At 47.2% G+C, this 13,796-nt stretch overlaps 1 protein-coding gene across 2 annotated transcripts in view; it reads left to right on the plus strand.

The window, feature by feature from the left end:
- Positions 1-13,796, plus strand: part of SYK (spleen associated tyrosine kinase) — a 90,276-nt gene that overhangs the window by 57,741 nt on the left and 18,739 nt on the right. The window contains exons 5-8 of one of the 2 annotated variants that reach the window (XM_064482437.1): positions 2,792-2,870; positions 3,251-3,294; positions 5,004-5,072; positions 13,231-13,315. In XM_064482437.1, coding sequence (XP_064338507.1) covers positions 2,792-2,870; positions 3,251-3,294; positions 5,004-5,072; positions 13,231-13,315 — 277 coding nt within the window. The remainder of the gene's footprint in view (positions 1-2,791; positions 2,871-3,250; positions 3,295-5,003; positions 5,073-13,230; positions 13,316-13,796) is intronic. The other variant, XM_064482438.1, reaches the window with a different exon arrangement.

The following is a 13,796-nucleotide window of genomic DNA, read 5'->3' on the forward strand; positions in this document are numbered from 1 at the left end:
AAAACCTGATGTTTTTAAAAATTAAAATCAAGGATCCGCATTACCTTTAAAGCACGTAGCGCAGCCAACGCATAGTGTATCTTGGTTCCTAATGCTGCAGTTGGAAAGAAACACTTCTTTTTGGAGTGCTGGGTATTATAACATTGATTCATATTAGCCATCACACCGACACTGTCTTTTGGCTTGTGGCTCATTCATATATAGCTTATGACAGACCACAGACAGCTTTATTTCAGTGGTGTCGCTTTGTGAGAGCATTTAGCCTTCTGGGTACTAGTGTCCAGTGGGAGTCAGAGCGATGAGCAGGGGATGTCGCCTTCTGGGATTAACTTCCCAGCGGAGCCTCTCACCTCCCACAAGAATTGCTGACGGTGTGCATTTAAAGGCACCGGCTGGAGTCCATCTGCCAGCCCAATGCTTGAAGGCCTGGGGCGCCGTCGCTGGCACGCGGCCACTTGGCTTCTGTTGACCGCCTTCCCTGCGTGAGTCCGCTCACGGCCTCCATCCCTCACGCTCATCATAGTGTGTAAAACGTCTCTAATCGCCGGAAAGTCCCTTCCTAAGACTTTCTCCTGTATTTTCTGATCCGTCCAGCGAATCGTAGAATTCAGCCTTGATTAAATCTTTCCCATTGTATATATATTGAAGAAAAAGCATCAGAAAATGCCGCAGTGCCTCCCACTTTTACAAGCGGGGTTTCACTGGTTTTCCTTGACAGCGGCGTCAGATACCTCTGTGTCCTGCCTCCACCCGGGAGTCTGGTGCCATTTTTCTGAGGCTCGGTAATTGCCACACCACCCTGGTCTTCCTTTCTTTACAGCAAGCGTCCACACACCAGTGGACCAAATCTGGCCCTTTTTGTTTTTGTTTTTGTGTTGTCCTCGAAGAAAATGGGTTTTATACTTAATTTTTTTAATTCTTTTTTTTTGAAGCGTAGTCGATTTACAACGTGAGTTTCATGTGTACAGCAAAGCGATTCACTCGTCCATATACATACATCCATATATTTTTGGATTCTTCAGCATTACAGCTCATTAGAAGAAACTGAATATAGTGCCCCGTGCTACACAGTGGGTCGTTGTTGTTTATCTATTTTACGTACAATAATGTGTATCTAATGTGTATCTAAACTCCTAGTCTGTCCCTCCCCCCAGCCCTTTCTCCCCTGGTAACCACAGTTTGGTTTTTGTGTCCATGAGTCTACTTCTGGTTTGTAAATGCAATTTGTATCTTTTCTTAAAAAATAAATACAGGACTACGTGACAGAGATGGTCTGTGGACTGAAAAAGCCCAAAATCTCACTATCTGGCCCTTTACAGAAAACGTTTGCAGATCCCTGCCCAAGAGGGGAACCCGCTCTCACGTGTATGCCCGCCTCCCAGCCACCCTTGGAGAGTAGGTGGTAGGAAACACTGACGTGTGAAGAGATACTTAAATGGCGCTGGAGAGATGGACAGGCTGTTGGAGCTGTTTCAGGGACCTCCGCACTATTAGCCTGAGGACACACTGTCGCATTTAACAGAGCAGAGAGGGAGCTTTCGTGTCCATTTCAGTAGCGTGTTGGAGCTGGCCAGGTGGAAGCATTTGCTAAGAGGGTGGATCTCATGTTGTGTTCTTGACCACAATGAACTAACATTTTATAAAAAGGATGCCACCTGGAAGGATAACATGTATCACATTCAGCAAACATTCACCCGAATAGGTAAGTTTTGGGAGGAAAGAGGAGTCAGGAGCAAGGAGTCCTTAACTGGAAAAGGTAGCAATAAACAGACAAGGACGAGAATTCAGATCTGAAGGTTTTAGCTTGTCTGAAGACGAAGTATCAGTACGAGAAAAGAAAATGTGAACGCTGAGACTGTGTTCCTAGCGCATAATTTTGATTAGATATGAATACATCTTCTTGCTACTAATTTATATTTCGATGTAGAAGTCAGACACTGTGGCTCAGTTTTCTGGGAGCCGTTAGTCTGTGTTTTGTCAACATCAGGCCATTCTCCAAGGTCACCATTCCCCAGGTCCCAGCTCCTGTGTCCCCTGTGCTGGGACGTCTTCTCTCTGAAACTTCTGGGCTGAATTATCGGGTCCCTCCAAAGCCTTTGCCCACAGCACTCTTTCAGCATTAATCACTCTCCGTTGTGACTCATTTGTCTGTCTCTCCACTGGGAAAGATGCATCTCATTCACCGTAGTTTATTTTTTGTCCTATTTCTGGGCCTAAGCACACAGCAGAAGTGTTTGTTGAATGACTGAATAAATGAGTGTGTTAGCTTGCTGAATCATTGTCATAACATCACACGGATATAGGAGAATATAAACAAAGAAATGCAATGCAACTTACCAAAAAAAAAAAAAAGAAAAGAAAAGAAAGAGAAAGAGGATGAGCTGAGACCAGTAGGGTCTGCATGGGAAAGGCGGCATGTGGCCTTCTGTCCAGAAGTCTGAGGGTGGCAGGGGAGAGGCACGGGGAGGGATCAGGAAGACCACCTAGGAAGTACCATTTTTTTAATTGAAGTCTGGTTGATTTTATAATATTGTGTTAATCTCCAGTGTACAGCATGGTGATTCAGTTATACACACACACATACATATATTCGTTTTCATATTCTTTTTCATCATCGGTTGCTACAAGATATTAAATACAGTTCCCTGTGCTGTACAGTAAGACCTTGTACCTTTGTTGTTCAGGGCTGTCCTCGAGCCATTTTTAAAGTCCGAAAGAGGAGTCCAGGTCAGGGTTGCTCCATTTCCTGCCTTGGTCATTAATTGTATTTCCTTACTGTTTTCTTTTCCAGCTAGTCGAGCATTATTCTTATAAGTCCGATGGTTTGTTGAGAGTTCTTACAGTTCCATGTCAAAAAATTGGGCAAACAGGTGAGTAGCCGAGACACGGGAGTCTCACTCTCTCAGATGCTGCTGACAACCGGCCTCGTTTTCAGTCTGGTCTGTTGCAAATCCAGGTGGGATGAGGTGGTTGTGTCCTGCTGGATTAAAATGATGCTGGATTGCTCCAATCTTATATATATGTGTCATTCATCAAAAACAGCCGATAACTTTAAAAAAAACTCATTCATTTTCACTGCTTATGTGAGAAAGGTGAGTGAAAGAGGATAAAAAGGAATGTGTGCAGAGAATGTCCCTACTTCTCCAGCAGTCACAGCGCACAGTCGCAGTGATGGATCTGCAGTGGAGGGGGGTGGACATAGGGGGTTCTCACTGACGCAGCGCTAATTGTCCGCGTTCTTTCTGACCAGGCAACGTAAATTTCCGTCCACAGCTGCCAGGCTCCCATCCTGCGGTAAGTGTCATTCAGCGGCGCCGTCAGAGGTGGGGCAGTTGTAAACTAGCACAGTGGAAAGCGCGTTTTAGATAGCGGGGAAGCAGTGACGGTTTTTATCACCCTCGATAAACTGGGATTGCTGATGAGTGTCAGCTAGAAGGTTAAGTTCCCTCCGCTTTCTAAAAGTGTACACAGTGACCATGTGCCCCAGTGTTAAGTCAGACGTACGCCTCCTGGCAGATTTGGGAAACGGTCACGTGCTCTTCAGGGTCAGCCCTGACCCAGCGGTGTGGAGCCGCGTGCACAAGCCACATGGCCACGTGAGCGATGGAGCGGTGAGCCTGGTATACAAGATGTAAGGTTATCGCACGGCGGTAGAGGGTGCGCTTGGTATGTCTGAGGTCCTGGGGTCGATCCCCAGGACCTCCATGAAAACAAACATAGATAAACCTAATTACCTCCTCCCCCCAAAAATAAAAATAAATCAATTAAAAGTACAAATAATAATAATAAAATAGTGGACCAAAAAAAAATTTTTTTAGAAAGATGTCTCCCTGAGGTTGACTGCCCAACTCTTTTGGTTAAATCACCCAACACACTTTTGTCAGAGAGCTCACCCTTTCCAGGAGAGCTGCTTCGGCAATAACTCAGTGGAGGAGGGCACGGGATGGGGGGCGCTCAGGGCCGTGACATGAGGGACAGCCCTAGAGAAGGATGGAGCTGGGGGCTTGGCCGGAACCCCCCTCCCCTCCTAGTCAGTGGGCGGGGAGACTGTGGCCTGGCCACACTTCTCCCCATGGGTTTGCCTCCTACGTGCCTGATGCCCCGAAATTGAGAGGATCCTGGCTCTCTCCTCCCTCCAGACTGTTATGAGCTGACACACAGATTTATATTTAAAGCAGGAATGGCGTCCTGCCTACCCTGCCCATGGTGGGGACTGCTGACTGCTCAGAAGCTGTGTCTGCACTGAAACAGGAAGGCTCTCCCAGGGGCGACACCTGTCCCCAGACTCTGGGAACCGAAATTTGCTAAAATACCCATGATCTTTGGGGTCAGCCTCCAAAATATAGCACCTTTATGGAGTCATCATTTTATTTCACCCTTTGCGTGGCCGATGGTCCCGGCCAGCCAACTTGAAGGCTGTACCCTCCAGGAGACAGATCCGTTTTCCTCTGAGCGGCTTGAGGGCTTCGGGCTGAGGACTCTTAAAAGAACAGGAAGCCCTCTGCTCAGTCATTCATCACCTAACGGCTTCAGGAAGTTAGACATTTTGGAAAAAAATTTTCACTGACCGGTGAGATACATCCAGAAAAAAAAATGCATGTTCCTTAAGGGTCCAACTCGGTGAATTTCCACAAATGTCATAGAACCAGCACACGGAAGAAGTAACAAAATTGGGCACTCAGGTTTACTTTTAGTTTCCCTAGGACAATTTGTCTTGAGTTTGGGACTTAATAATTCTATATGAAACACGGGCTAATTAATGCAAAAGCTCGTGTTTTACAGCCTCCCGTGGAAAATATTGCCAAAATATGTTTCCAGCTCCTGCTGCTCAAATGGCAGGTTTTCCTGGAGTCTCCCCATGATCAGGTGTCACCCACCATGCGTCTCATCAGCAGAGTCTGGCGGGGTGATCACAGAGCAGGTTAAAACAGCTTGTCGTGTAACGAACGCAGCCTGTGTTTTCTGAAACATTTACTGTTCCTCTTTGCCATTGTGGTTTCTAGACTTGGTCAGCGGGCGGAATAATCTCAAGAATCAAATCGTACTCCTTCCCAAAGCCTGGCCACAGAAAGGTGCTAACGCGTCCCCACCCACTGTCCCCGAGTGGTAGGACTGGCCCGCGCTCGGCCCCGCGCTCTGCCCTCTGGCTGCCCCTCCGTGTGCCCTGCTGCTGACGCTCCCGCCGCCGCGGTCTCCTGTCCCCGCCGCGTGTAGCCCTGCCGGGCGGCCCACGCCCCGGCCCTCGCTGTGCTTTCCGTGTGGGTCCGAGTCACTTTGCTGCCGTGTCCATCACCGTGAGCGCAGCTGTCTGCTAACATGTGTGCTGGAAAGTCACTTCGGTCAGGGTGACGGGTGAGAGGGAGTTCTCACCTGGGAAAGTCTTTTCAGAGGGAGCTGAGTCACTTTTGAGTTGCCGGAAGCACATGCTGTGGCGTGAGGGTCATTGACTAGATAACTTACATGTTGGTGGAAGGAACGCCGAGGTTGTGTGGGTCCCACCCAGTGACAACACAGGACCCATCCCTTTTACAAATGCCACGTGCCGTGGTAACTTTATGGTGGCTGTAGAGTTCCGACACAGAACTTTCAGCGTAACGTGTAGGAAGACGAGATGGAATTTGAGAATTAGAAACACCGTTTTTATTTATGGGACAGTAAGGTGGACATTTGGCTGTATGACAGGATTATGAGGGAAATAAAAAGATATTGTTTTTAGAAGACTTTTACTTATAATGAATCACCTCCCTCAAAAAGAAAATATATATATATAGCATGCATGGATTGCTTTTTGTTTTTCACTGTGGAATAGAATTAATTACTTTATTAATCATTCTTCCCGTGTTCATATCAGTTAGTAGTTTTCCAAACATTTCAGCATATAACTGAGCATCAGCTCATGAAGCAGATTGCCTAAAGTACTTGTTAGAAACAACAGAAATAAAAGACGTGGAAGTCCTAAGATTTAATTTCCAGGTGGGCAGTCTTAGTTTCAGCGTTCCCAGCCTTACTGACCATAGAACAGAGAAGTGCGTTGAACATGGTGTTTGATGGGAAGTTCTGTGATGAACCCGGACGGAGTGACTGTCTATTTTGATGGCTGCCAGGCAGCACGGATCACCTATGACAGGGCATCGCTTTTGGGAGGTGACAGTAGGGCTGCCCACGCACGGGTGGCATGTTAGGGGCTGGGGGCCAGGTTGTCAAGGCAAAGCATGCTCTATGTCCATGTCCCTTCTGCCCCATGACCCGGTGCTTGTTTCAAGAGGCTTTGGCCTTGAGCAAGTAACACCGCCCACGATCCAAGGTGAAACTCTCCACAGCTGCCGCCTCTGGCCCACGTGGCCCTCGACCCCGGTGAGCATTCGCCCCTTCTCCTTGGAGAGGGCTCACTCCGTGGCCAGGGTGCCATCTCACGGGACCAGAGTCCACGGAGACATAGGCCAATTGGTGCCCCACCAGCCAAGGGGATTTAAAATGTGTTCTGGTTCAGGGTGCTTTCCAGTCGTGAGTCAGCCTTTCAAGAGTCTTTAGTCACCTGCTGCACTGACACAGCTCCATAGAACACCCCACGGCAGGACCCCGGGCAGGCACGGTGCCCCTTCAGCAGACCCGGACCACCTCCGTCGCCTGGCTCCCTTGGCCAGGAGCCCCGGCGGGTGCGGGCCACACCCCTGGCTCCCGCAGTTTGTTTGTCCAGCATTCCCTTTAGGACGTGTGCCAGCACAAGCTCTCCGCCCACGTGCAGTCCCAGAGATGAGCGGTTTCCCTGCAGGGTAGATGCCGCATTCCACAGGTATCGCAAGTCTGTGGCTTCCAAGGGCGTCGTTCAGGGTTCAACCGGGGGGGGGGGGCATGACGAGTTGGCGATTTATGTATAAAACGCAAACACACACACACACAAGTACATAGATAACACACACACCTACATATTTATACATACACACATCTACATACATGTACACACACACACACACACACACACATATACAGATGTATTACCAGGACTTGCCTTACACAACTGTAGGGGCAAGTTCACTGTCCACAGGGCAGATCATCAGGAAGGGAGGACACCAGGGTATTTTATTTTTAATTATCTCAGGCAAGGCTGAAGCTGTCATTCACAGCCTCTCCCCCGAACCCCCCACCTTTCCCCCTCTTAAGAAAGCTGCAACTCTCTTCTGAGGACTCTCAACTGATTAAGGCAGGCCCACCCAGGGAAATCTCCCTAAATTAAATCGACTAATTAGGAATTTTAAGTACTTGCAAAATCTCTCCGCAGCAGTGCCAGGATCACTTGTATCACGAACACAGGAATATAGTTCAGGCGAGCCAGGCCGACACAGCAGAAAGCCATCTCCCCAGGAAACAGTAACCCAGCACTGTTTTAGGGGACAAAGCCGACTCCCACCCCTGTCCTTTTTCCAGGCAGGCTGAAGCCAGCTCAGGCCACCCATGGTGACTCTAGGAAGTAGCTAGAAAATACATCTTAGTAGATCTTTAAGTGAAAGAAGAACACATCTGAAGAAGTGTCAGTAAGACTACCTAAAAATAAAACACATGCGTGAATAATAACCACAACATCATCAAAAGGAACGTAGTAAACTTGGAATAGGTATTAGTAATGATGATACAGATGGAAGGTTAATCTCTTTAATATATAAAGAGACTTTATAAATCAATAAGCAAAGTTTCAGCCACCTAACAGGTTAATGGGCAGAGGATAGTTTATAGTAAAGCAAACATAAATAGCCCTTAAACGTAGGAAAAGCTGTTCTGTTTCATTGTAAGAGAAATGCAAGTTAAAACTATGGTGCTCTCTTACGTCCATCTGTGAAATGGACCCAGATAAACAAGCTCGGTGTCACACTGTACAGCAAGGGTGTGGTGAGTGAGCCTGGGCACACTTTACTGGAGAAGTGTGAAATGGTGCAATCTCTAAGAAAGGCAATTTCACATCCGTCAAAATTAAGAGTTCACGTAACCTCTTCACTGCAGTTCTATCATCTGGGTATTTTTCATACATTTATGTGCAATCGCGTTCATACGGAAGTGTTTGTTCTGACATTGTGTAATGGACAAAGTCTGGAAATAATTTAAAAGTCAGCCGATGGGAAATAATGCAGTCAGTCACAATGAGATCCATACTGTGATGGGTAGCTGGGATCTAGAATTGTTTCTGAAACACAGTGTTAACTGAAGACCCCAAATTCACGCACAGATATGTGCTGATATAGTACAGAATGTTCTAGAAGAAGACAGAAAATGCCGATAACCCTAGTTGCCTTGGGCGTAGGAAATGGGGTGTCAGGGAGAACCATGTCGTAAACCCTGATGTGCCTGTTTAAATTTGCCCTTGCTAAAATTATTTAACCAATTTTAAAAGATAATTAAATATTAGAAACTAATTAATCTGATTAATACTGTGAAAATACTTTTCTGGCAAAAAAAAAAAAAAAGGCTGTTGTCTATTTAAGTTTATAACAACTTTGAAGTATGCATTGAATTTTCATAGATGCCAGAAATATCAGTAGTTAATTGATAAAAAAAGGGATTGTGTGATTTAAGCAGTGAATTAAAAATATCTTAATTGCTCTCCAGAAATCTTTTAAGAGAACTAATCCTTATGTTTTCACAAATAGAAGGAGAAATTTCCATTATTTAACCAGAGGAAAAAACTTGTGGGCATTTATGTCAAATAGCCCATCTGTTAAGCTAAGGTGCAAATAACTTGCGTGAATTTGTTAATTTGCTCAACGTAAATAGCTGTTTTTTTAATAATTCAGGCACAACAAGTGCATGTTAGAACTTGAAGTAACTCGAGTACATAGTTAATGACAAGTACGTTTTGATCTGCAGGACATTAATTATTCAGAATATTAATTGTGTGGACTATTATTAAACAGGTAATTTGAAATTTCACGAAAACTTAACAGCAGATGTATTTTTTCTCTTCTTTAGTAAATTTTAACACTTAAAAATGTATGAATTTGACTGAAGAATACAAGCATTTGACCCACGCTGTCCTCGCCCCCTGCCATCTCTTGCTCTAAGGACTGGTAGTCCTTATGTGAATAAAATTGCTCCTATTATTAGCATTGGAATCTATTTCTTCACTACTTTAAGGATGTAAACCCATCCTTTTAATAAGGACAATTGGCAGAGTTTAAACAACAGCATTCTTAAAGACCATGCTTCTGTTCCACAGTTCAAAGGCACATTCTCTAAGATGAAACATAGCAGTTACGGGAAAGGGTCCCAGAATTTCGAATTAAAACGTGTTTCGTGTGTTCTTCCGACATTTGCATTGATGATGGGACTTTTTTTTAAGACATATTTCATGATTCACAAGGGTTCAGCCGAGAGAGAGAAAGAAAAAGTTCTTAAGTCCTACCCGTTTGCCTGGTCATGTGGAAGCAGTGGCCCAGACCTCTGGGACGGTGTTTCCGCATCACTGTATAAAGCACTGGATTTTAGATCTTTGCTTCGAAGGTGAGGGAGGATGAATGATGAAGGTCGAGTGTTTATTCTCAAGGATCTGAAGCAAACCTAGTGTTATCTCGTGCCCTGGCCAAGGAGAGTCTGCCTTCGGCTCTGAGTGAAGCCTTGGTCCCCGCTGGGACCACGATCATTCCAGCAGGGAACAGAACCGTGGCTGAGCCTACGGGCTCTTTTTGCCCGTCTTTTCGTGAAGTTTTCGTGAAATTTCAAATTACCTGTTTAATAATATTCTCCACAATTAATATTCTGAATAATTAATGTCCTGCAGATCAAAACATACTTGTCATTAACTACTGCAAAAGTATGTTGGCGTCTTTATTACTGCTGTTGCCTGATTAGAAAACGTCTTTCAAGAAGTCTAGAGATTAAGATCCAGAAACGGACAGCAGGGCACGTGGCGATGCTCCCAGATCAGGAAACTGTGAGCATCCCTGCCGGCTCCCTACCTTAACATATTTTTTCTCTTTTGTTCACTTCTGAATTCATACTTCTTAAACACAGGCACTCAAAGAGTAATTGTCAAATAAATTTTCTCATTGCAGTTAAGCCTGGTAAATAAGAGATCACGATTTATTACCTAAAGTTTCTTTTCATTATTGTGGGGTGAGCTGTTTTTACCTGAATTTGTAAAACTTAAAAATCACAAATCGCTCTTTGGAAGATGGGACGGGAAGGTGGCTAGTGCCATCTGGTGGTGTCCTGCAGGTTTGACTTCTGTTCCGAATATCACCAGAAACCGGGAAAAAGACAAGCCAGCCTTTCATTCATACCTTGTTCTATGCAGAAAAGGTGATACTATTAGTTAGGGCAGAAAAAAAAGATCAACACAAAGCAGGAGGAAGAGTGATGACTTACATAGTGGACCGGCAGCCTGGTTTTCTTTAAATTAAAAATTTTTTAAGTTCAAAGTACTAATGTACTTTTATAGTTGATCATTTTTGCCTCAGAGCTCACTTTTTTACAAAGTCCTCAATTTCTTCTTTTCAGCTGAGCATTCGATTCCCGAGGCTGTTTGTTGTTCTTTTCGCTAGAGGGCACGTTCACCGAGTTCTTTGGGAAGGATGAACCTTGCATTTTGTAGCTTCATCTTTATATAAAGCCACCCCTTTTAGCAGACACGGGAGAAAACCTCCCATTTCTCCCAAAGAACAGTCTCTCGAGTGCATGCATCCTCCGCCCCAGTCAGGGGGCGAGGAGGGCCGAGGGGTCCGAGCGGGGAGCTGGCGTGGTTCCTGAGGGGAATTCGGGGCTCTCTGGGCCTGGGGAGGCTTGTAAGCACATGGTGGTCTGTGTGGGCAGCACTGAAATGAATCCCTGAGTCGCCTTGGCTTAACAGATGGGACCCGATCTTCTAAAGGAGACCCCCAACCCGTTTGCTTATCCATAGTGAAGACAGACTAGGGGCGAACCCCACGCAGCCAGTCAGAGCACGCATTTCTCGTCCAGGGCTTCAGGCCGACTGTCCATCTGCTAACTCTTACTCCCCGTACCCCAGGTATCCTGTGCAGCACTTTCTACACCTCCGTCTCTGCTTTTAAAACCTTCCCCGCAGGATTCCTACGTCAGATAATTGCATTCTGGCTTAACTGCAACAGCCTTTATGCAACCTTCCTGCTCTGGAGGATGTTCCATCCGGGCGGAGAGGCTGCACACCGGGAAACGTGCCTAAGCGGGCGAAGGGCCGTGGGTCTTACGGGCAAGAGCAGGGGTGCTGGTGCCCCCTCCTCGTCCGTGGCGGCTGGGCCTGATGTCTTGAAGTTTTGTCTGCATCAAAGCTTTCCTGCCCGGAGGGAAAATCAGAGAAGCTGCAATGGTAGTAAAATGTGAACTTGAAGGTCTTCATGGGCAAAGTCTCTCCATCTTGGAGTCTGATGGCCGGAGGGACCTGAGCAGAGCGGGAGGACGGCCAGCCTTGGGAATCACCTAGTCTCTCCCGGGATGGTTCTGTTGAGACGGGGTAATTACACTACACATGCGAAGTGACGGCCCAGCACATCCCATAGCCTCGCAGTTATACGCCAGTTTTTAAAAGAGATATATTGTCATTAGGAATTATTCACACGTATCCTTTCTGTTAATATAAAAACTGGAGCCAGAACTCATTTTTCAATCACATTAGTTTACACTTCACATCTCCCAGTTTTAAGGTGGTTTCCATTCATTCATTCATTCATTCATTCATTCTCCATGTGTTTGTTCAACCCATTGTTACCTAGTACCAGTGGTGGGCGCGGCAGAGCTCTGAGGCGGGGAGTAAATGACTTCGCCCCACGGAACTTAGATTCTGTTTTCACCCGTGATACGTCGTAGCTACTTCTATGAAACAGCTCGAGAAGAATGCTGAGACAATCGTCTGAAAACGGATCCAGTGACATCCCGTTGAGAGGACATCAGTGTGTGATGTCCTTTATCCCGTCAGGAGGGCCTCTGCCACAGCCAGCAGTGGTTCCGCAGAGCTCGGTGGGCGGCAGGAAGAGAGAGGTCAGGGTTTCGGAGACCAGTGGCCAAGTGGCAGCCGTGACGCACTGTGGCTTTTGTCCCTGTGTTTTTGGTCCCCGGGCTTGGGCCGGCAGGAAGGCAGACGAAGATTCAGTGTGTGCGGAAACTCAGTGGCTGTGTCAAATTGAGCTTAATGCCTCTGTTTCTTTAAATTTCTCCAAAATCTGGCATTATCTCATTTCTTCGTGGCCAGCGTTGGGGCACTGCTGACGAAAGCGGATATATGAACTTTCCGCTCGGTGCACACCCCCAAAATGGTTTCAACTGTGCTTTTCCTGCTAAGTCAAATTTAGTAGCAAGGCCTTTGTTTTAAGTTGGGGGTGAGGGTGGATTAGGAACACTTGAGACAGAGACTTGCAGAAGGGAAAGGTTGTAGGAACATACCATGTAACAGTGGATTTTTACCCCATTATTTCAGTATGCAAATTGATGCAAATCAAGTGAATAATAGAGCAGGTTGCCATTAAGAATGGCCAGCAAATATTTGTTCTGCTAATGCTCCAGTTAACCTGCTCTGGGTACAGGGAAGAATTACCTTCCTCCAGGTTAGCAAAACGAGGCTTCCCTGCCTTACAGGATCCGTGATGGTGACGAGGATGGTGACGAGGATGACAGCTAGCAGCATTGCTGGGCCCTGGGCTGGGGGCAGCCGCTTCCTCTCGGAACCCTTAGCTTAGCAGCCCGCGCTGCCCTCTGGCATCTCCCCAAATGTTGCCTGAACGCCATGGAAGATAAAGATACAGGAGGATACTCAGAATGCATGGATGCTTTGCAGTTGGGAAGCAGCTGGTGGAGAGTTAATGTCTCTTTTTAAGTAATTTCCCTATAAAGTAAAATTAGAGAGAAAGAGTTAATGGAGGGAAATTATCCAAGGGGTAATGAAAACCCCCAGCACCTTCTAGCAGGTGGAAACAGGCTTTGAAAGGGTGTGTTGGTGGGAGGGACTTTCACCCCCACGGCGTGGTTCGTGCTCTCACAGCACCCCCGGGACCTTGCCGGCCCTCCCACTGCAGGAGCAGGGGTCCTATTTAAGTCTCCGAGCACCCCAGCAGTTGCCCGAAGGATGAGATAAGCCATGTTGTTGTCTGCTGTTTTCCTGTCTCTTTTCCTCGTTCCTTTGTCTTCCCTGCTTAAGTTGAAGTGTGATGATTTAAAAGCAAAAATAATTACCCACATGAACTCAACAGTGTTACCAACGAAGAAAACTGAGCTCTTATCCTTTGTGTGCCTCAGACCTCCTCATCCCAAGAGAACCGGCCAGAGAGTTCGGTGTCGTTCAACCCGTATGAGCCAGACCGAGGGCCGGCCAACGACAGAGGTGAGAACCGCTCCTGCAGCCCCTGGGCGTTCGCAGCGCGGGGACACGCCCCGCGCTCACTGCAGACCGCAGGCCGGCCTGTAATTCACCCCGCTGCCGGCGGCTGTGACGTGGCGGCGGCTGGCGGTGAGCGGCCCTGTGGGCTGGCGGCCGGTGGCAGGTGCCACGTGCCTGTGAACAGGGGAGACTGTCGGAGGAAATGGCCTGCACAGCCTCCCTCCCAGTAAACCGGCCGCCCTGACGATGGTCTTCAGTCCTGCTGCTTCGGAGTCTCTCCTCTCTCGCAGTGATCACCAGTATTCCTCACAGCTTCCTTTTCTAAGATTGCGTGCGTGGCAGGGCGTGTGTGCCCACAGGGTGGTCTCAGCAGGCGGTGCGGTAGTGGGCGACTGGTGGACGCTGGAGCAATGTCCGAGTTGTGGGAATCCGGATTCTGTGAGGCCTGGAGAGGGCAGGGTTCAGGAAGACAGCCCCTCGGCCT

This window comes from Camelus dromedarius, chromosome 36 (genome assembly GCF_036321535.1).
Source record: "Camelus dromedarius isolate mCamDro1 chromosome 36, mCamDro1.pat, whole genome shotgun sequence".
NCBI classification, from domain to species: Eukaryota; Metazoa; Chordata; class Mammalia; order Artiodactyla; family Camelidae; genus Camelus; species Camelus dromedarius.